This window comes from Esox lucius, chromosome 14 (assembly GCF_011004845.1).
Source record: "Esox lucius isolate fEsoLuc1 chromosome 14, fEsoLuc1.pri, whole genome shotgun sequence".
NCBI classification, from domain to species: Eukaryota; Metazoa; Chordata; class Actinopteri; order Esociformes; family Esocidae; genus Esox; species Esox lucius.
Window position 1 is genome coordinate 34259317 of NC_047582.1, and position 24901 is coordinate 34284217.

Below are 24901 nucleotides of genomic sequence, written 5' to 3' on the forward strand. Positions count from 1 at the left end.
ATCACAGAATAATCACAGGATGATCACAGGATGGACCTGAGTTCAGTTTGGTATGTCAAAGTAATGAGTATTTATGCATGTGAGATTTCATTTTTAAGAAATTCACACAAATTTCTACAAATGAGTTTTTTGCTTTGTCATTGTGGGGTCTTGTGTGTTCATTAATGGCAAAATAATTTTTAGAACCAATTTAGTTCCCTGTTGTTTGAAAACATAGTGAATACCTGCATTACCCTCCCCAGTATTCATTCCATTCACCTATTTGCATTCTAGTCCCTCTGGAGAATATGTTTTTTTAACCAGCAGGGGTTTATTAAAATTTAGTTTGTATCAATTAATTTCTTGGATACACAAGTGAAATTTTACTACATTTCTCCTAAATGTATACAACCTAAGTATAATTTTCTTAATGTTTTTGGATTTTATAGGTTTCAAAGAACCACCCAAAAATATGTTTTGAATAAGACACAATTTCTATGCTAAAGGGTCTTGTTTTGGGATAATATTTCCTCTGAATAGTTAGTAAAAACTGTAAACCACAAGTTTTTCTTTAGGATACAGCTCCATGAAAGCAGCAAGTAGATTGATAAAATGCTTGAAAGTATATTTATTATCCATCATCAGCAGTTCATTATAATTCAAATAAAAACATCTGGTTGATCTTGTTTTGTTGGTTCTGGTCCAAGTTTTCCTTGCTGTGACAGTTTCTGGAGGCCAGTTGAATTTTCAGTCACAGTGAATTCTGTAAGCCGCTGTAAATGTCAGTGATGTGGTTTCAATGGGACCTAGGAAATGAAGAGAAAACAACAGTCTTTTTAAGTATCCCCAGAAATAGGGTTTGTATGTGTGTGTGCCTGTGTACAATATATACACTCACCTAAAGGATTATTAGGAACACCTGTTCAATTTCTCATTAATGCAATTATCTAATCAACCAATCACATGGCAGTTGCTTCAATGCATTTAGGGGTGTGGTCCTGGTCAAGACAATCTCCTGAACTCCAAACTGAATGTCAGAATGGGAAAGAAAGGTGATTTAAGCAATTTTGAGCGTGGCATGGTTGTTGTTGCCAGACGGGCCGGTCTGAGTATTTCACAATCTGCTCAGTTACTGGGATTTTCACGCACAACCATTTCTAGGGTTTACAAAGAATGGTGTGAAAAGGGAAAAACATCCAGTATGCGGCAGTCCTTTGGGGGAAAATGCCTTGTTGATGCTAGAGGTCAGAGGAGAATGGGCCGACTGATTCAAGCTGATAGAAGAGCAACTTTGACTGAAATAACCACTCGTTACAACCGAGGTATGCAGCAAAGCATTTGTGAAGCCACAACACGCACAACCTTGAGGCGGATGGGCTACAACAGCAGAAGACCCCACCGGGTACCACTCATCTACACTACAAATAGGAAAAAGAGGCTACAATTTGCATGAGCTCACCAAAATTGGACAGTTGAAAACGGGAAGAATGTTGCCTGGTCTGATGAGTCTCGATTTCTGTTGAGACATTCAGATGGTAGAGTCAGAATTTGGCGTAATCACTTGTTATCACTGTGCAGGCTGGTGGTGGTGGTGTAATGGTGTGGGGGATGTTTTCTTGGCACACTTTAGGCCCCTTAGTGCCAATTGGGCATCGTTTAAATGCCACGGCCTACCTGAGCATTGTTTCTGACCATGTCCATCCCTTTATGACCACCATGTACCCGTCCTCTGATGGCTACTTCCAGCAGGATAATGCACCATGTCACAAAGCTCGAATCATTTCAAATTGGTTTTTTGAACATGACAATGAGTTCACTGTACAGAAATGGCCCCCACAGTCACCAGATCTGAACCCAATAGACCATCTTTGGGATGTGGTGGAACGGGAGCTTTGTGCCCTGGATGTGCATCCCACAAATCTCCATCAACTGCAAGATGCTATCCTATTAATATGGGCCAACATTTCTAAAGAATGCTTTCAGCATCTTGTTGAATCAATGCCACGTAGAATTAAGGCAGTTCTGAAGATGAAAGGGGGTCGAACACAGTATTAGTATGGTGTTCCTAATAATCCTTTCGGTGAGTGTATGTTTTAATTAATTAAATTGAATATATAAAGAGTATTTTCAATATATGGAATTGTTCTGTTGTAATTTGAGAAAATGTCCACATACAGCATCTGCAGTAACAGTGAAATGAAAGTATATTCTACAAAAAAGATTCATAGAAATCCTAAAACAGAAACCAGTCTCTCTTCTCCGTCAGATCCCTAACAGATGTGACCTGATTCAAACTAAAGGCTTGATGACAGGTTGATTACGTCAATCTAGTGTGTGGGGCAAAATTTGAATCAGGTGTGTGAGTGCTTGGCCAAAAACAAAATCGTGCACCCCATTGGTTCCCGATGACCAGGATTATGAAATACTGCTTTAAAGCAATGACTGAGGAGAATATGTTGGGTTCTCACAGTACTGCCCTCCAAGAGATAATATCGACACTCCGGGACCTGTCGACCGACCTGGCTTCAATGAGACAGCAGTTTAACACACCCGCTCCTATCGTTCCAGCTCCTCCAGCACCAGTCGCTCCTGTTCAACCCTCACCCCGACTTGACGTTGTCCGTGAACCCTGGGTATCTCCTTCTGCAAGGTATGAAGGGAATGTGGAGGGTTGTCGCACCTTTTTGTTGCATTGTGGCCTGGTTTTCGATCAGCAGCCCCGTACCTACGCCACAGAGTGATCTAAGATTGCCTTCGTTGTCAGCCTGCTCGGAGGAGAGGCATTGAGGTGGGCTGCAGCCGTTTGGGAGAAGTTGGAGCTAGGAGGTGAGTCATACGCCTCATTCACTACGGAGATTAAAAAAGTATTTGACCACTCCACTGTTGGTAAACAGGCTTCCAGACGTTTGATGAACATCAAACAGGGAGCTAACAGCGTTGCAGACTTCTCGATCTCCTTCCATATCCTAGCTGTAGAGAGCGGCTGGGATGTCGAAGCACTTCAGGCAGCGTTCCAAAATGGGCTGTCGGTGTTTATCAGAGCGCTGGGAGTACCAACACGGAGCCGTCTACACCTCACTCCACTGCACTCGAGCTGGAACCCATGCAACTCGGCCGGTCTCACCTTACCGAGGCTGAAAGGAGGAGGCGCATGGAAAATAAGAGCTGTTTATATTGTGGGGAATCCGATAATTTTTATCATCTTGTCCTGTTAGACCGGGAAACTACCGGGCTCGCAGGACGTAGGGACCACCCTTGCGAGCCACGATACATCAGGGCCCTCCTCCAGACCATGCACAACATTTCCTGCCATAATCCACTATACCGGACAATCCACTCCATGTCATGCCTTACTCGACTCTGGGGCGGACGATAGCTTTATCGATCAAGAGCTCGTTCACCAATTGGGATTACCTACACTCACTCTGACGAAAAGCATTGATGCCCGGACCGTAGACGGATGGCTTATTTCCCATATCACCAATAAGACACAGCATATCTGCTTACAGCTATCTGGTAACCATTTCGAGTCCATTGCATTCCTGGTTATTTCGTCACCTCATAAATCCGTTATATTAGGGCACACATGGCTTGTTAAGCACAATCCTGTTGTCGACTGGGCCACCGGTTGTGTTACCAAGTGGAGTCCGACTTGTCACGCCTCATGCCTGACGTCAGCCTGTTCCCCGGCCACCGACAAAACCAAGAGATACATACCCCCTGTAGACCTGTCTGCTGTGTCCTCTGAGTATCACGATTTGGAGGAGGTATTGAGTAAAGACCATACCCTAGAACTACCACCCCACCGTCCGTATGACTGCTCTATACAGTTATTATCCAATGTCACATTTCCCAAGCCCAAACTGTATAGCGTGTCTAAGCCTGAGTGAGAGGCACTCGAGAACTACATTCATGCGTCCTTGTCAGCTGGTCATATTCGCCCTTCGTCGTCACCTCTGGGGGCGGGTTTTTTCTTTGTGGGAAAGAAAGATGGGGGACTCCGCCCGTGTATAGATTTCCGAGGTCTCAATGACATCACCGTCAAAAACAAATATCCTCTACCATTGATGAACTCCTTCGATTCTCTACAGGGGTCTAGTATCTTTACCAAGCTGGATCTAAGGAATGCCTACCACCTTATACGGATGAAGGAGGGTGACGAGGGGCTAACAGGTTTTAACACCCCTTTTGGTCATTTCGAGTACCTCGTTATGCCGTTTGGCCTCACCAACGCCCCTGCTGTTTTTCAACAGTTTGTTAACGACGTCTTGCGGGATTTTCTTGGACTGTTTGTGTTTGTATATCTGGATGACATTCTTATTTTTTCTCCCGACCTAGCCACCCATGCCCGCCATGTTAGACAGGTGTTACAACGCCTACAGGAGAATCGGTTGTATGTCGATGGCGGAGAAGTGCCTTTTTCACACCCGTTCCACCTCCTTTTTGGGCTTCATCGTTGAGGAGGGCAAGATCAAGATGGACAACACCAAAGTCACCGCTGTCCTAAATTGGCCAACCCCGGAGACCTGTAAGCAACTCCAGTCCTTTCTGGGTTTCGCTAATTTTTATAGGAGGTTCATCCGTAAGCTTCTCCCCTGACAGCGCTTACCTCAACACTCCATCCTTTCATCTGGACGCCCATGGCAGACACTGCTTTCCAGGACTTAAAGAGGCGTTTCACCTCTGCGCCCATTCTGGCCCAACCCGATCCCACCAGAGGTCGACGCATCAGAGACTGGTATCGGGGCGGTGCTGTCCCAACGCTCCGCTGTGAATGGTAAGGTGCATCCCTGTGCCTTTTTGTCCACCAGGTTGTCACCTGCGGAGAGGAACTATGACGTCGGTAACCGGGAGTTGCTGGCAGTCAAGGCTGCATTAGAGGAATGGCGTCACTGGCTGGAGGGGGCTGAACACCCCTTCATTGTTTGGACGGATCACAAGAATCTAGAATACATCAGGACGGCAAAACGCCTCAACTCCCGTCAAGCCAGGTGGGCATTGTTTTTTGCACGTTTTTCCTTTTCCATAACCTTCAGGCCCGGTTCCAAGAACGGGAAACCCGACGCCCTATCCCGGGTTTATGACAAGGAGGAGTTTGTTTCCCGAACACCTGATACCGTCCTCCCCAGCCAGTGCGTCATCGGTACCATCACCTGGAAGGTGGAGGAGGACATAAGAGCAGCACTCAAAAACAACCCTGGCCCCGGTAACGTACCTCCTGGCCTCCTATACGTTCACAATGCCCTCCGTCCTACAGTGTTGAAATGGGCCCATGCTTCCCATCTGACTTGCCACTCTGGCATCGGCCACACCAAAGCATTTCTCAATAGGAGGTTACTTCTTGTCCCACCTGTGCTCTCAACAAAGGTTCCAACCAGCCAAGTTCCGGTCAACTATACCCCCTGCCTGTCCCGAAACGTCCTTGGTCCCACCTGTCCTTGGACTTTGTTACCGGATTACCCCCCTCTGACGGTAACACTGTGATATTAACTGTTGTTGACCGGTTCACGAAATATGCCTACTACATTCCTCTGCCCAAGCTCCCGTCTGCCAGTGAAATGGCAGACCTTCTTGTCAGAGAGGTCTTTCAACGCCATGGCCTGCCCTCAGATGTGGTGTCCGACCGAGGTCCCCAATTCACATCCAATGGGTGGAAGGAATTCTGCCGCGCCATCGGGGCCTCGGTCAGCCTGTCTTCCGGCTACCACCCTCAGTTGAACGGCCAGGCAGAGAGGGCCAACCAGAAGATGGAGTCGACCCTTCGCTGCCTGGCCTCCTCTGACCCCACTCACTGGTCCTCCCAACTCCCCTGGGTCGCTTACGCCCACAACACACTTCCCACAGCTGCCACAGGTATGTCCCCGTTTCAGAATCTATATGGTTACCAACCCCCCTTGTTCCCTGCTCACGAGAAGGACCTGTCAGTGCCCTCCGTGCAGTCCCACATCCGTCGGTGTCATCGGACCTGGCACCGTGCACGGGGGGCGCTGCTACGCAACAACGATGTCTACAAACGACAAGCTGACCGGCGACGGACCCCAGCCCCCGTCTACTCGCCCGGAGACAAGGTTTGGTTGTCGGCGAAGCACCTTCCCGTTAAAACGGATTCCCGCAAACTCTCCTCCCGTTATCTGGGTCCCTTTGTGGTCGACCGTGTCTTTAACCCTGTTTGTGTCCGTCTGAAACTGCCGCCTACCATGAAGGTACACCTGGTCTTCCACACCTCCCAGCTCAAGCCTGTCTGTCTCAGCTCCCTTCTGCCTCCGCCTCCTCGGCCTCCGCCTCCTCGCATCATCGACGGGGGTCCGGTCTACACCGTCCGCCGCCTTTTGGACTCCCGACGGAGGGGCCGGGGGTTCCAGTTCCTCGTCGACTGGGAGGGTTACGGGCCTGAAGAGAGGTGCTGGATTCCCCGCGGTCATATCCTAGACGCCTCCTTCATTAGGGATTTCAACAGGCGACGTCCCGACGCCCCTGGTGGTCCGCCCGGTGGCATCCTTCGAGGGGGGGGCCCTGTCAGGACTCTAGGTAATGCCAACTGGCATATTAATGACTCAAGAGTGGCTTTTTCAACCAGTGGCTAAAAATGAAAGACAGCATGAATCTGCAGGGTTCCCCAGTTCAGTCCCATGAATAAATAACTTTTATGTTTCATATACTCATACTGGACATTTCAAATCAGTTTTACCTACTTTTTGTCTTCTAGATGTTTTTTGCTTGACATTCTGTATGCAAACGTGTACAGCATCACTATTTCAACAAAACACCAGTTTTTAAGCAGAATGGCAAATTGGATCCACCCACTTCTAGAAATGATCCCCCCACTTCCAGTTTGGATCTACTCACTTCCAGACCGGGCTTTGGGCTGACACAATGCCCAACACCAAGCAGGGGACAACCCAGACAACCAAGCCCCTTTTGAGATTGATTAATGTTTAGCTGAACCTTGACCGGCAGATCAAGGACATCCCTGGCGAGAACTCAGGGTGAGGGCAGTAAAAGTGTTATTACCGTTACCATTTACCATAGTTGTTTTTGTAAATTACATTATCTCAATTACCTGAATCCTTTTATCAGACAAAATTTAAATGGACACAAGGACTGTAAAACACAGTGATGTACTTGAGTACAGTAATGAAGAATACATTGCAATATAAACATATACATGTATATGTGAATAACTGTAAACTGGCTATGCCTATTGCTACTTTCCTTCCAATCTATACATCAGACCAGGAGACTGGTAAAATAAAATCAATATATCAGTCAGAGGTTGGCAGAGGTTGTTCCACCTAGCTATCTTAAAATGTTTGTACTAACCGTAAGCCGCTGATTGAAATAGAATCTACTAAATTACTAAAACGTAAAAAAAAAAATTTGTACCAGAAACAAAAATGCCACGAGCCAACCCATTATGTTGTGAAATGATTTGTGTCCCTGGGTCATCCTGTCAGAGTAGTATTGAAATAAGGGGTGAAAATGGGATAAACATCCCATTTTATTTCAGCAAAATTGTAATGGTTGTGATAAAAAATGCATTTGGAGAATATATGGAGGTGGCCTGACTGCCAGCAAGCCTTTTGGTCTGGTGGGATTGTTCCCAACTTTCAATGTTCTGACCATGGTTCCCTTCTCTGATGTTATGGGAAGAAGGCAAGTTTGGCGAGGCAGTGTGATGCTTTGGACAATATTCTGCTGGGAAACCTTGGGTCCTGCCATTGAAGTGGATGTTACTTTGACACGTACCACCCCACGTACTAAAACTGTGACCGCGAGCCAAGTCCAGATGCAGAACATAGTCAAAATGGACCATCTGTCCTGACAAAGGAAATCAAATTATTGTTTCATTACAAATAATGAAACAATAATTTGGAGGGGGCATTTTTTGTTGGGATTTGTCCCTGAAATTATTGATGGCAGAAGCAGATCATTTCTATTTTGGCAAATGGATTAAGAACAATGCAAATGTGATGTTTCTCTGCGGCTTTTGTCTTTACTTTAAAAAAATAAATAGAAAGTGTTTAGTCATTTTAATAGTTAATGGCATAGTACTTATCACATGATTTCTACCTCAAGATGAAGATAAAGTTACTGACAGTAAGAACGCACAAGATCTCTTTCGAACACACCTCTTGTACTCTGCTCAGCACTTAAGGACATCAATTTATTTTACTGCTAGGTATGGCATAACATTTTCCTCATAAAGTAATTGAACATTACGGTAACTGGTTTTCTATCTGTTAAACCATTAAGTATACGGGCTGCCAGGATGAGTCCTGGATTCAGTAAGGGGACTGGACATGCTACATAGCCATTATACAACTGCTTGTTCTCTGCTAGCCTGGGCAGGGCCAGTTTAAGGCATAAGAGACATTCGAGGTTGCTTAGGGCCCTGAACCATTAGGGGGCCCTGACCTCTAGGGACCACAAAAGGCTACAGCCGGCCCTGAGCCTGGGTAATAACATTCATCCTGACAATAACTGATTTTGAGTTTCAGTGTTTGAAAAAAAATCTAACTTTTTTATTTCAAGAATATAATAGAATTGGGGAGTAGATCTGTGCTCGTCTTATTAACAGGTCACCTAAGAAACACTATTAACATTAACTAACTATATAAATGTAGTCTGTCATTGTGGAATCATCTGGTTGGTTCCCCATTAGTTCTCCATTTGGTTTCAAGGACTGTGTGGTCATAGAAAATTTTCTTTTGGAAAATCACATTACAAGCCAAGTCATGGTGAGAAAGAATCCATATTACAACCTCTCAAAGCCATCATTCATAACATGCAGATACACGATTACAAAGCCAAGACTAGAAGATGACAATCACAGACCCTTCGAAACCATCACAAAACTCAAGTTGGAAAGAAAGCCAAAAAAAAAAACTCCACTATTCCAACAACATTTTAACATAATATTGCTTAATTTTATACACTTCAGCAGTGAAGACAAAGATGCAGTCCCCATTTGTTGGATACTATTAATAAGTAATGCTGTTGAGCCAAAACGGGTCCCCATAAATTGTGAATTATGTCATGTATGCTTCAATTTCTGCCCGATGTCATCAAAACCCCTCATGTCATCAAAACCCCTCATGTCATCAAAACCCCTCATGTCATCAAAACCCCTCATGTCATCAAAACCCCTCATGTCATTAAAATCCCTCATGTCATCAAAACCCCTCATGTCATCAAAACCCCTCATGTCATCAAAACCCCTCATGTCATTAAAACCCATCATGTCATCAAAAACTCACTTATAACTCATAACTGAGGTATGATAGTGATTCTACTTAGAATTTTGTAACAGTTAAACAGCTCAGGGGATTAGCTGGGACCTTTTAATATACGGTATATATAAACTTACATTTTATAACCCAAAGGCTCAATAAAGGTAACCAGCAGATAGATGCAGTGCTTTATTTAGTTGTCTGTTTCATGCAATTGCCAATTAGAAGATGGTTAACAATTCTTAGACTTTTATTACCATTCTAAGACAAATGTTTCACAAAAAATGTACAATCACAAACTAGGTAAGCTAAATATAATTAATGAGACAATCTTCAAAGTCTTGGTTATTTGGCTTAAAAACAGTCCTATCTCACTTTTAACAGATTCCTGGGGCTCAGTTGAATTTCCATTAACAACATGTGGGTCTTTGTCAGTGGCCACCAAGTTGTGTCTGTGGGACCTCCAAACAAACAGCCTAAATGTCTGACTCTGATGAGACCATAATGAACTATCACTCTGTTATGGAACTGGCATCCAGAGATTTCTGAAATGGAATGTCAAGTTGGTCGAATGAACAGAATACACAAGCTATGGACCATCTCTCAAGAATATTGCAACAACAATATTAATAATAGTAAGTGTATCTAAAGTAACTAAGTGAATATGTTCACTCGTCGGTTCACTCAATGCAATGCAAAAACAATAGAAATATGTTGAACAAAGTGAACAAATCAAAAATGTAATACGGACATGACAGATGATGATTAGTTGTGGACAATGTTTTTTTATTAATTGGAAGGAAACAGGGCCTCTTGCTCGTATTGGCTGTCTAGGTTGCATGTTGTGGTACCTCGTCAGAGACCTCATTCTCCGGCTTGGAGACCTTGGTGGCTTTGATCACGGAAAAGGTCTGCTTGGGAATAAAAGGGTACCTCAGTCCATCAGATCTCACACACCCGAGCATAGGAACAGTACACCTATAACCGTAAGGGCAGCAGTGCAGCCCATCCCAACAGCACACACCCTGGAGGAGCAGATATCAATTAATGACACGACATGGAATGTTTCATCATGTTGCATACAATCAGAGAGTGTCTAGGTAACTCACACTGGGAAAGGGGCAGCAGCCCCAACTGCCTGAAGCTAGACGACAGCAGGTGGTACCGTCGGGGCAACTAGTTCTGGAGTCACACCACACTAAAGAGACAGAGATGTCCAGTTGAGGATCATCTCTGTGGAGAGGGACAGCATACGACTGGAGTAGGGGGAGGGAAGGGGAAATCACTCCCTCTGCAGTCCTCTTCATCAGAACGAGATAAAAAAAAGCAAACCCACCAGGTAAAAAAATAATTATGTAATCAACAACCAATGTTAACAATTTTAAATAAAGCAATAACAGTCAGTCAAATAGTTGAACAGCGATTTGGAAAAAGTTTCAATAAATTTGCAGGAAGTAGCGACGCCCTACATTTTGCTATGATTAAAATATTTTAACATCAAAATTTGGAGGAATGTTTGATCCATTCAATTAAATTCTTACTTGATGGTTCCCTTCTGACAATGCAACAACAATATAAATAATATAGTAATTTCATTACATGAATAAAACATTGACAGTTTTTATCAATCATTTTGGCTCATTTCTCGAATGAGGATTTCTTTTTTTAAAACAATAAATTCAAATCTCTGAATAATTTGTTTCTTGCTCACACCAGATTAGAATTTATCATTCATTTAAGCAAATTGCACGTGTTTTGGCACATGTGTGCAAAAGAGTAAATACTACAGTCTACAAGAGGCACAATACCTACACGCACATGGCTTGCTGATCAAAACTCATGATTTGATTCTCAGCTAAAATGTCATACTCTTCACAACTTATGAACTTTCATTCATAGTTTGAGCCATCACATGCAAAATTATCCATTCAATTATCAAAATCTGTCAGACATATATGTATATTCCATAAATATCCATGACATTAAATGTTTGTGATATCTGCTATATTTGCAAACTACCTGCCAGGTGACGTACAAATTAAATGGGAATCGCCAGGAGATTTCCTCCCCGGTGCTTTGCAAGGGAAAACATCAGATGTGATGTTGATGAAAATCTCTTGCCAAATCAAAAAGAGCGACAGGATGTCCACCATGAAGATGGGAACTTGTAGAGTTACGTACCGTGAGGAGGTGCAATTCATTGTTTTTTACAGAACTACCGCAGGATTTTTCATTGATGCAGTTTTTTTTTTGTCATTTTGTGGTGAATTTTCAGCTCACAAAATATGACTTAATATTTAAGATGTATGTTAAAATTGACATGCAAAAGTGAATTTTCTGTTTACATATAACACATGACTAAATTGACTGTGTACATACAAATATGCATATCCTTTTTCTGTGTACTACAGAATTGTACAGTATTCACTTTTCCCAGTAAACTTTTTAACACCGTTGAAACTGTTATCTAAAAAGTTCAGTGGGATACACACCTGCATTCAGCTAGACAAAAAAGTAGAACAAAACTGAAATTTATATAAAACAAACATTTCCAGGATTGACTGCCATGATGAAAAAACATCTAAACATTTTGACCAGTATGGCTCACACAAAACATTTCATTTTGGTGGCACTGGCCAATTTATTGACACAATAACTAGGTTTTGAAGAATGAATTAAATGTTTTCGATGAGTTACTACATTCTGCAGACATGCCATAGAGATGTGATTTCCCATGAAACAGTTGGGACGATTGTAATTACAGTTTAGAGAATGTTGAGACTGTTTAAAAAAATTAGCAAAAATTATTGAGAAAAACTGTAATAAGGACACATCATGAATGATACTATTAGTTTACTTGTGGACAAGACTTTTGTATTAACTGCAAGGAAACAGGGCCTCTTGCTCGTATTGGCTGTCTAGGTTGCATGTTGTGGTACCTTGTCAGAGACCTCATTCTCCGGCTTGGAGACCTTGGTGGCTTTGATCACGGAAAAGGTCTGCTTGGGAATAAAGGGGTACCTCAGTCCATCAGATCTCACACACTGTGTGAAGGGGTTGCTACACCTATAACCGTAAGGGCAGCAGTGCAGCCCATCCTTACAGCACACAGCCTGGAGGAGCAGATATCAATTAATGACACAACATGGAATGTTTGCATTTCACTTTTCATCGTGTTGCATTGAAGCAGAGAGTGTCTAGGTAACTCACATGGGGAGAGGGGCAGCAGCCCCAACTGCCTGAAGCTAGACGACAGCAGGTGGTACCGTCGGAGCAACTAGTTCTGGAGTCACACCACACTAAAGAGATGTCCAGTGCAGTGTCATCACTCTGTAGGCATGGGAACGGGATACAAACATTATTTGCAACAGTCAGGCAAGCTTGGAAATACATCAAGAAAGGTAATCAGGGAGTGGCTGTGATGTCTTCACAGTAAAAACTAATATCATTGTAATTTCTTTACTACATTGGAAGTTCCCTGAGTCAGCCCTAACAAAGTGTTCTAATAATAACTTCAAAATTATGGTGTCAAATGTGACATATACTCACACTGGGAACGGGGCAACAGGCATATTCTCCATTGGTCACACAGCAGCTGGACTGATCCGGGCAGACTTTCCCATCAGGACAGGTGGTGTAGCAGGAGACAGAACCTGTCACCACTAGTACCACTACAGCAATGCCCCACATCTGAGGACAGTCAGTGAATAAGTGAAACAGAAGCTCTTTTCTACATGTCAAGTTGTCAGTAGCATATTCAAATTACAGAATGATTTCAAAAGGCAGTTTCACTTACTTCTTGAAGTTGGTCTCAGCTTGACTTTCTGTGTAAAACCACTTAAATGGTGACTCCTCAAACGAAACCTGTGTTTTTATGCAGCTCATTTATTTGCGGTTGATTTGTTCCACCCATTTTTCGACAGATCATCCCACTGACTATGAAGAGGCCAAGACCAGAGAGGGAAATTTCACATTATTTCACGCAATAATTTTTGTGACGAAATATTAGTGGATTGAAAATGTGATAGAGATACATTAATTGTTACATTAATTGTTTAAATACCTCTAAATGGCCATAATACAGTTACATGGATCAAAGAATAAAAGCTGGACAAGACAGTGATATGATTTTGGAAGAATTGTTAGAAATGGTAAAATTTTAAACCTGCAGCTTTATCACTTAAAATGTATATGTTTTGTACAATTGTCAATTGCCGTTCCACAAGGTAGGGTTTTCGCAGTTCACAACATTCGTTTTTCACATAGACAATCGTAATTTCATCAGATTTCAAATCACATTAGTAGAGGGAGAACAATGTAACCAGATGACGCTGTGTTCACGCTAGCTCGACCCTGCTCTCTCTGAGTGAAAAGGTTATGTGCACAATTAATTCATGCAATTTAAGAGCTTTGACAAATTGAAGATATTCTGCATTATTCCCCTTAACTGAAATGTAAACATATTTCTGACATTATTTAATTTTTTTAGACTGAAATACCATAGTATACCAACTTTTTGATGCTGGCAAAGACACCACCTACACCCACATTCAGGAATAACATATCGCATTCTCTTAACATGCTAAAAGAAATCAATCATATCTTTTCACTCGTGTTGCAGAGCAGATATTTCTGTCAGGTTGTAAGAAGCATGGCATAAACACTAAGCTCTTTCACTCACTGGGATGCTTTCTCCAGGGAAATGGATTCAGATGCTTTCAAATGGCAAGAGAACAAACAGGTAATCAAAACTACAAGATAACAGAAACAGAGGGGACAAATGATTCAGTTAAACAGGACTATTATGACCATCGTGACTCAATAACTCAGATTTTGTGTGGGGTTAGTTTTAGTAGGTTTTGACTCAATAACTCAGATTTTGTGTGGGGTTAGTTTTAGTAGGTTTTGACTCAATAACTCAGATTTTGTGTGGGGTTAGGTTTAGGAGGTTTTGACTCAATAACTCAGATTTTGTGTGGGGTTAGTTTTAGTAGGTTTTGACTCAATAACTCAGATTTTGTGTGGGGTTAGTTTTAGTAGGTTTTGACTCAATAACTCAGATTTTGTGTGGGGTTAGTTTTAGTAGGTTTTGACACACTAGCTCAGATTTTGTGTGGGGTTAGTTTTAGTAGGTTTGACACAATAACTCAGATTTTGTGTGGGGTTAGTTTTAGTAGGTTTGACACAATAACTCAGATTTTGTGTGGGGTTAGTTTTAGTAGGTTTGACTCAATAACTCAGATTTTGTGTGAGGTTAGTTTTAGTAGGTTTGACACAATAACTCAGATTTTGTGTGGGGTTAGTTTTAGTAGGTTTTGACTCAATAACTCAGATTTTGTGTGGGGTTAGTTTTAGTAGGTTTTGACACAATAACTCAGATTTTGTGTGGGGTTAGTTTTAGTAGGTTTTGACTCAATAACTCAGATTTTGTGTGGGGTTAGTTTTAATAGATTTTGACACAATAACCCAGATTACGTGTGGGGGGTTGGTGTTAGTAGCTCTTGACTCAATAACAATAATTATGATGTATTTTGTATACTGTTATGAAATTTTATGAGAAGCAATATCAAAAATGTCAGCAGATATTTAGTTTGGATCCCATTAGAAAAGAGGGACTTTCCATTCCACTGGCACATGTGGTCTCTTGTTAGAGCATGACCTTTGCAATGTGGTGTGTTGTGGGTTTGATTCACATGAGGGAGAATGAAAATGTGTGCATTCCTTCCCAATAGAAAAGTATCTGGTGCTAAGAAAAGGTGCCTGTCCTAATCCCTGAAAAAGTGAGGTGAAATTTATCATTCTGTTACTGAGCCAGGCAATAACTCAAAATTGCTTCCATGTCATTGCTATAATTGAAAATGTTGTCTAAATCAGACATACCTGGTAAGATAACCATTAAAAAAATGGTGGACAGACTGTGACAGAGCTTCCCAGGGTCCTGGAACCGGAACACTATAATTTGTGAGTAGACCATTTTCTGTCAATTACTTTTGCATTCAGTTCTCATTTAGTTTAAAAAATGAAAGTGATAATTAGATAGGAGGTTTATTTAGGGGAACTGTGTGTCAACCTGAGAAATGAAATTAACAATGTCAGCAGATGTTTGGTTTTGGTGCGTGATTCTGCATGTGTTTTTAAGTTGCTCATTAAAATAAAGTCAGTTTCTCCTTAAAGAACTGTTTCAGCTGATTTATACATTTTGGACATCTTGCTTCAGGTTTTTCCACTCCATTTCAATAGGGTTCCATAGGTCAGTTGTCACGGTACGGTGAGCAGCAGCACCACCGTACCGTGCACCCTCAGTTCCCGTCACTCATGAACGCATCCTGGACTTGCTTTGTGTCACATGTCTTTAATCATGCACACCAGGTCCCTATCATCTTGTTTGTAAGTGTTTAAATGTTTCCCCTCTGCTCTCCGCATTCGTGGATCATTGTTGTTGTGTTTGATGTTGTCGTGTGTGTTGCCGTAACATGTAAGTTCATCATACCGGTGCCTACATTTCGTTGTGCTGCTAAAGTCAGCCCTTTTCTTTTGTTGTGTTTTGTTTGTGCTCGGTGTTTGTTTCATTAAAAAGGTCAACATCGACTACCTCTGCCTGCGCCTGGTTCCTTACTCCCACAACCCTTGATGTCAGTATTCTGAATTGGCCATTCAATGATGCACATTTTCTTATGAATAAATCATTTTAACTCTTTTTAGCTTTAGATAACAGACTGTTACCCTGATATTCTCCTGTACAATTTCTTTACACAAGCTTAAATTCATTGTTCCCCTAATGATTGCAAGCTGTCCCGGCTTTGAGACAGCAAAGCAGCCCCAAACCATGATGCTCCCTCCAACATGATCCCTCATATACGGTTGGGATGAGGTTTTGGTGTTGTTATGCAGTAGTATGTATTCTCAAAACATGGCGTTGTGCCCATCTGCCAGGTTTTTTCTCACCTGTCCATGGAACATTCTTCCTGTAGTGCCGTGTAGGTATTTTGGCAAACTTGAGTGGGACAGCATGTTTTTTTCCCTCTATGTCCCCCTATGAATTTCACTCGAGTCATAATGCGCATTCAAGGACAAAGATGTTATAACAAGAGGAAGATGTCTGCAGATCCTTATCTGTTACCTTTCGGTTCTTTGTCACCTGCCTGACCATCTTAGCTGGGATCACTGAAGATATTCTGTCATATTGTGCTTCCAAAAGGTACCACTAGATGGCAGTCCCTTCTTTTTTGAACTCTGATTTATTTTTATGGAGTGTCTTGAATAGGGGGTGCCTTTATTTCCTTCAGAATTCCCTTCATGTGCCATATCAGGGATGTGTCCAGTCTTCCTTTGGATGGTTATATCCACAGGTGACACTCTACACAACACATCATAGGCACACATTTGACCACAGGCTACCGTACCGTTATATCAAGTTATCATATAGGCCTAGTAATTCCACTAAAACAAAGCAAAATAAAAATAAACATTATCATAGAATAGCATTTAGGCTAAACCATTTTACAAATGGGTCGAATCCATCCTAATACTTTTCATCGTCTGAATGTTCAGACCCATTTTCACAATCCTCGGTCACCATAATCATTTATTCCATTTCTTTCACCGTTTGGCCATTTCGTTTTTCTCAAAACCATTGCTTGTAGCAACTGAATGTGTCTTCAATGCAATCTAAGTCCATAATTACTTTATTGGGACACGCGCCTCTCCCCCCGGCACGCTCGCTCGCTCTTTCTCTCTCTTTTGAGGAGGGGGGTGACATGGATAGACTTCACATTGGTTGTTTTACCGCAGTCTGTGATTGGTTCATGCATTGTAGACTTCTAAACAACAGAATAAGATCAAGTATAATTACTTAGGGCTGCTGCTGAAATCCTGAATGACGACTTTTGTCGTGATTTGTGATCACGATTGCGGGGCTTCTGGTTAACGAAAAGGTGTTATTTGCAGGGGAATGTCATTGTTCCCATGGAAAAGAAATGAAGCCTCTAACTTCTATGGTTCCGGAGTTATGAATAAAAATATGTGACCTGGACCCACCGGCGCGATTGTGAGGCTTTTGGTTGAAAAAGTACACAAACGAGACGTTGGTATTTGGAGCAGAATATCCATATTAACATGGAAGAAGAATGAAGCACCTAATGTCTACGGTTACAGAGCAGTGAATACAAAAAAATACAAATTCTCAGAGGGTTTTTAAAGAGCTGTCAACTGTTCCCTCTGGATTTGTTCTTGGTTTTTCTTTGTTCTTGGTGACACTGTGATTTTCTGGTTTGGTTTGTTTGGTTACTTACATTGCATGTCATTGTTCCTTAAATAAAGTGAACAAAACAACAATTAAATACAGATATGACAGATGATGATTAGTTGTGGACCAGATTTTTTTATTACAGTTTTTTACAATCGCTATGACAGTTTTTTCAATACATTTAACAAGTTTCCTAAACTCTTAACACGGCTAGCACAACATCCATCTTTGTAGGCTATACAATTAACACATTTCTTGTTGCTTTGACACAAAATGCATACAGTTAACACAAATTTAAAATGCTTGAATTTCTTTTACACACAAGCTCAACCAAGACCAAAACAATGTAATTTTACAGTCAAATTTACAAATGCATTCACACTGTATGTCAGAACAGATAACACCATGTTCTAAACCTAACCTTACAGGCTAAAGTCAAGGTAAACAGCTGTTTATATTGTGAATTGAAACGCAAATATATTCCCTGTATCTTATTCCATTGCTAATGAGGTTGAGGTTCTTTCAATCGCATGATCATATGTTCTAAAAGAGTACTCTTTGGGCTGATATTGTGTGGAAAAGGAACAATATGGAGCAACACAAAGAAAGAAAGAAAGAAAGAAAGAAAGAAATGCTTGCACGAGGGAGAGGAAGACGAGTACCAGGACAAGGGAGAGGAGTGGGACAAGGACAAGGGAGAGGAGTGGGGCAAGGACAAGGGAGAGGAGTGGGGCAAGGACAAGGGAGAGGAGTGGGGCAAGGACAAGGGAGAGGAGTGGGGCAAGGTAGAGGATGAGAACATGTGGCCAAATGCAGAAGACCGGGCAGATTAGAAGATTACTTTGTTTTTGTTATTATTTTTCCAGTGCTTTTTCTGTTTGTATATCTTGCAGCAATGTCCTTTTACAAATAAAGTCTTTACTGCAGCAATTCTGTCTCAGTCTTTTTTTTTTTCATAAACTGTACATTCTATAAAGCTACTCTAAGATGGTCATTCATTTTTTGTATTGAATTTCTGCAGCAAAAGAAACAAAATGCATGCATTTACTAAACCCAACAAAACAAAAATGTAGAGAGGCATCAAAAGAAACTGCAGTGCAAAACACAATCTATGATCAATACAATATACTGTCTATTGTATAAGGGCAGACCTGATGCATAAAATAATGCAGTTTCTGTAATTTCAGCTGATGACAGTGTTTTTTTTTGTCATTGTGTTATGATTGACTAAATGTTCCTGTTGGAAGAGAACATGTGTTAGTGTTTTGAATAATTATTTGATTTTGAAACATGTTTGCAGTGTTTTGTTAGACATAGTGTATTGTGTTAGTGTATTATTGTATTTTGTAAATTAGTTTTGGAGTTTAGTTTACAATGTGTGATTTTGAGCATGAAATTAACCGTTTTGCCAATTGTGTGTTTTAGGTGTGTTGGTGCGTTAAGAGTTTAGCAAACTTGTTAAATGTATTGAAAAAACTGTCATAGCGATTGTAAAAAACTGTAAGTGGTTTTACACAGAAAGTCAAGCTGAGACCAACTTCAAGAAGTAAGTGAAACTGCCTTTTGAAATCATTCTGTAATTTTAATATGCTACTGACAACTTGACATGTAGAAAAGAGCTTCTGTTTCACTTATTCACTGACTGTCCTCAGATGTGGGGCATTGCTGTAGTGGTACTAGTGGTGACAGGTTCTGTCTCCTGCTACACCACCTGTCCTGATGGGAAAGTCTGCCCGGATCAGTCCAGCTGCTGTGTGACCAATGGAGAATATGCCTGTTGCCCCGTTCCCAGTGTGAGTATATGTCACATTTGACACCATAATTTTGAAGTTATTATTAGAACACTTTGTTAGGGCTGACTCAGGGAACTTCCAATATAGTAAAGAAATTACAATGATATTAGTTTTTACTGTGAAGACTTCACAGCCACTCCCTGATTACCTTTCTTGATGTATTTCCAAGCTTGCCTGACTGTTGCAAATAATGTTTGTATCCCGTTCCCATGCCTACAGAGTGATGACACTGCACTGGACATCTCTTTAGTGTGGTGTGACTCCAGAACTAGTTGCTCCGACGGTACCACCTGCTGTCGTCTAGCTTCAGGCAGTTGGGGCTGCTGCCCCTCTCCCCATGTGAGTTACCTAGACACTCTCTGCTTCAATGCAACACGATGAAAAGTGAAATGCAAACATTCCATGTTGTGTCATTAATTGATATCTGCTCCTCCAGGGTGTGTGCTGTTGGGATGGGCTGCACTGCTGCCCTTACGGTTATAGGTGTACTGTTCCTATGCTCGGGTGTGTGAGATCTGATGGACTGAGGTACCCCTTTATTCCCAAGCAGACCTTTTCCGTGATCAAAGCCACCAAGGTCTCCAAGCCGGAGAATGAGGTCTCTGACAAGGTACCACAACATGCAAACTAGACAACCAATACGAGCAAGAGGCCCTGTTTCCTTGCAGTTAATACAAAAGTCTTGTCCACAAGTAAACTAATAGTATCATTCATGATGTGTCCTTATTACAGTTTTTCTCAATAATTTTTGCTAATTTTTTTAAACAGTCTCAACATTCTCTAAACTGTAACTACAATCGTCCCAACTGTTTCATGGGAAATCACATCTCTATGGCATGTCTGCAGAATGTAGTAACTCATCGAAAACATTTAATTCATTCTTCAAAACCTAGTTATTGTGTCAATAAATTGGCCAGTGCCACCAAAATGAAATGTTTTGTGTGAGCCATACTGGTCAAAATGTTTAGATGTTTTTTCATCATGGCAGTCAATCCTGGAAATGTTTGTTTTATATAAATTTCAGTTTTGTTCTACTTTTTTGTCTAGCTGAATGCAGGTGTGTATCCCACTGAACTTTTTAGATAACAGTTTCAACGGTGTTAAAAAGTTTACTGGGAAAAGTGAATACTGTACAATTCTGTAGTACACAGAAAAAGGATATGCATATTTGTATGTACACAGTCAATTTAGTCATGTGTTATATGTAAACAGAAAATTCACTTTTGCATGTCAATTTTAACATACATCTTAAATATTAAGTCATATTTTGTGAGCTGAAAATTCACCACAAAATGACAAAACAAAAAACTGCATCAATGAAAAATCCTGCGGTAGTTCTGTAAAAAACAATGAATTGCACCTCCTCACGGTACGTAACTCTACAAGTTCCCATCTTCATGGTGGACATCCTGTCGCTCTTTTTGATTTGGCAAGAGATTTTCATCAACATCACATCTGATGTTTTCCCTTGCAAAGCACCGGGGAGGAAATCTCCTGGCGATTCCCATTTAATTAGTACGTCACCTGGCAGGTAGTTTGCAAATATAGCAGATATCACAAACATTTCATGTCATGGATATTTATGGAATATACATATATGTCTGACAGATTTTGATAATTGAATGGATTATTTTGCATGTGATGGCTCAAACTATGAATGAAAGTTTATAAGTTGTGAAGAGTATGACATTTTAGCTGAGAATCAAATCATGAGTTTTGATCAGCAAGCCATGTGCGTGTAGGTATTGTGCCTCTTGTAGACTGTAGTATTTACTCTTTTGCACACATGTGCCAAAACACGTGCAATTTGCTTAAATGAATGATAAATTCTAATCTGGTGTGAGTAAGAAACAAATTATTCAGAGATTTGAATTTATTGTTTTAAAAAAAGAAATCCTCATTCGAGAAATGAGCCAAAATGATTGATAAAAACTGTCAATGTTTTATTCATGTAATGAAATTACTATATTATTTATATTGCTGTTGCATTGTCAGAAGGGAACCATCAAGTAAGAATTTAATTGAATGGATCAAACATTCCTCCAAATTTTGATGTTAAAATATTTTAATCATAGCAAAATGTAGGGCGTCGCTACTTCCTGCAAATTTATTGAAACTTTTTCCAAATCGCTGTTCAACTATTTGACTGACTGTTATTGCTTTATTTAAAATTGTTAACATTGGTTGTTGATTACATAATTATTTTTTTACATGGTGGGTTTGCTTTTTTTTGATCTCGTTCTGATGAAGAGGACTGCAGAGGGAGTGATTACTCCTTCCCTCCCCCTACTCCAGTCGGATGCTGTCCCTCTCCACAGAGATGATCCTCAACGGGACATCTCTGTCTCTTTAGTGTGGTGTGACTCCAGATCTAGCTGTCCTGACGGTACCACCTGCTGTCGTCTAGCTTCAGGCAGTTGGGGCTGCTGCCCCTTTCCCAGTGTGAGTTACCTAGACACTCTCTGATTGTATGCAACATGATGAAACATTCCATGTCGTGTCATTAATTGATATCTGCTCCTCCAGGGTGTGTGCTGTTGGGATGGGCTGCACTGCTGCCCTTACGGTTATAGGTGTACTGTTCCTATGCTCGGGTGTGTGAGATCTGATGGACTGAGGTACCCTTTTATTCCCAAGCAGACCTTTTCCGTGATCAAAGCCACCAAGGTCTCCAAGCCGGAGAATGAGGTCTCTGACGAGGTTCCACAACATGCAAACTAGACAACCAATACGAGCAAGAGGCCCTGTTTCCTTCCAATTAATAAAAAAACATTGTCCACAACTAATCATCATCTGTCATGTCCATATTAGATTTTTGATTTGTTCACTTTGTTCAACATATTTCTATTGTTTTTGCATTGCATTGAGTGAACCGACGAGTGAACATATTCACTTAGTTACTTTAGATACACTTACTATTATTAATATTGTTGTTGCAATATTCTTGAGAGATGGTCCATAGCTTGTGTATTCTGTTCATTCGACCAACTTGACATTCCATTTCAGAAATCTCTGGATGCCAGTTCCATAACAGAGTGATAGTTCATTATGGTCTCATCAGAGTCAGACATTTAGGCTGTTTGTTTGGAGGTCCCACAGACACAACTTGGTGGCCACTGACAAAGACCCACATGTTGTTAATGGAAATTCAACTGAGCCCCAGGAATCTGTTAAAAGTGAGATAGGACTGTTTTTAAGCCGAATAACCAAGACTTTGAAGATTGTCTCATTAATTATATTTAGCTTACCTAGTTTGGGATTGAATGGTAATAAAAGTCTAAGAATGGTTAACCATCTTCTAATTGGCAATTGCATGAAACAGACAACTAAATAAAGCACTGCATCTATCTGCTGGTTACCTTTATTAAGCCTTTGGGTTATAAAATGTAAGGTTATATATATACCGTATATTAAAAGGTCCCAGCTAATCCCCTGAGCTGTTTAACTGTTACAAAATTCTAATTAGAATCACTATCATACCTCAGTCATGAAATTCAGAGTTTATAAGTGAGTTTTTGATGACATGAGGGGTTTTGATGACATGAGGGGTTTTGATGACATGAGGGATTTTGATGACATGAGGGGTTTTGATGACATGAGGGGTTTTGATGACATGAGGGATTTTGATGACATGAGGGGTTTTAATGACATGAGGGGTTTTGATGACATGAGGGGTTTTGATGACATGAGGGATTTTGATGACATGAGGGGTTTTAATGACATGAGGGGTTTTGATGACATGAGGGGTTTTAATGACATGAGGGGTTTTGATGACATGAGGGGTTTTGATGACATGAGGGGTTTTGATGACATGAGGGATTTTAATGACATGAGGGGTTTTGATGACATGAGGGGTTTTAATGACATGAGGGGTTTTGATGACATGAGGGGTTTTGATGACATGAGGGGTTTTGATGACATGAGGGATTTTAATGACATGAGGGGTTTTAATGACATGAGGGGTTTTGATGACATGAGGGGTTTTGATGACATCGGGCAGAAATTGAAGCATACATGACATAATTCACAATTTCTGGGGACCCGTTTTGGCTCAACAGCATTACTTATTAATAGTATCCAACAAATGCTTAGGTAGGAGGTACGTGTCAAAGTAACATCCACTTCAATGGCAGGACCCAAGGTTTCCCAGCAGAACATTGTCCAAAGCATCACACTTGCCTTCTTCCCATAACATCAGAGAAGGGAACCATGGTCAGAACATTAAAAGTTGAGGACAATCCCACCAGACCAAAAGGCTTGCTGGCAGTTAGGTCACCTCCATATATTGTCCAAATGCATTTTTTATCACAGCCATTACAATTTTGCTGAAATAAAATGGGATGTTTATAAACAGACATATAACACGACAACATCATCTGCAAAGAGCAGAGACGAAATTGTGTGGTCCCCAAACCTGACACCCTCCGGCCCCTGGCTGCGCCTAGAAATTCTGTCCATAAAAATTACGAACAGAACCGGCGACAAAGGGCAGCCCTGCCGGAGTCCAACATACACTGGGAACAAGTCTGACATACTGCCGGCAATGCAGACCAAGCTCCTGCTTCGGTCGTACAGGGACCTGACAGTCCTTAGCAAAGGACCCAGGACCCCATATTCACGAAGCACTCTCCACAGGATGCCGCGAGGGACACAGTCGAATGCCTTCTCCAAATCCACAAAACACATGTGGACTGGTTGGGCAAACTCCCATGAACCCTCCAGCACCCCGTAGAGGGTATAGAGCTGGTCCAGTGTTCCACGGCCCGGACGAAAACCACACTGTTCCTCCTGAATCCGAGGTTCTACTATCGGCCGTATTCTCCTCTCCAGAACCCTGGCATAGACTTTCCCAGGGAGGCTGAGAAGTGTGATCCCCCTATAGTTGGAACACACCCTCCGGTCCCCTTTCTTAAAAAGAGGGACCACCACCCCGGTCTGCCATCCCAGAGGCACTGTCCCCGACCGCCACGCGATGTTGCACAGGCGTGTCAACCAAGACAGCCCCACAACATCCAGAGACTTGAGGTACTCAGGGCGGATCTCATCCACCCCCGGTGCCTTGCCACCGAGGAGTTTCTTGACCACCTCTGTGACTTCAGCCCGGGTGATGGATGAGTCCACCTCTGAGCCCTCATCCTCTGCTTCTTCAATGGAAGAAGTGACAGCGGGATTGAGGAGATCCTCGAAGTACTCCTTCCACCACCCGACGACATCCTCAGTTGAGGTCAACAGCTGCCCACCTCTACTGTAAACAGCGTTGGTAGGGCACTGTTTCCCTCTCCTGAGGCGCCGGATGGTTTGCCAGAATCTCTTCGAGGCCAGCCGATAGTCCTTCTCCATGGCCTCACCGAACTCCTCCCAGGCCCGAGTTTTTGCCTCCACAACCACCCGGGCTGCAGCCCGCTTGGCCTGTCGGTACCCGTCAGCTGCGTCAGGAGTCCCACAAGCCAACCAGGCCTGATAGGACTCCTTCTTCAGCTTGATGGCATCCCTTACTTCCGGTGTCCACCACCGGGTTCGGGGATTGCCGCCTCGACAGGCACCGGAGACCTTACGGCCACAGTTCCGAGCGGCCGCTTCGACAATGGCGGTGGAGAACATGGTCCACACGGACTCAATATCTCCAGCCTCCCTCGGGATCCAGTCGAAGCTCT

The 24901-nt window shown here is 42.0% G+C and overlaps 1 protein-coding gene across 1 annotated transcript; it reads right to left on the reverse strand.

Moving 5' to 3' along the window:
* Positions 1-9988: 9988 nt before the first annotated feature.
* On the reverse strand, positions 9989-12899 carry LOC109616574 (progranulin). The gene is made up of 5 exons (XM_034297063.1): positions 12759-12899; positions 12420-12539; positions 12149-12322; positions 10319-10510; positions 9989-10234 (listed from the first exon to the last, which is right to left on the reverse strand). The coding sequence occupies exons 1-5, from the start codon at positions 12897-12899 to the stop codon at positions 10040-10042; spliced, it is 822 nt and encodes a 273-aa protein (XP_034152954.1). The 3' UTR covers positions 9989-10039.
* Between the last annotated feature and the right edge of the window lie 12002 nt (positions 12900-24901).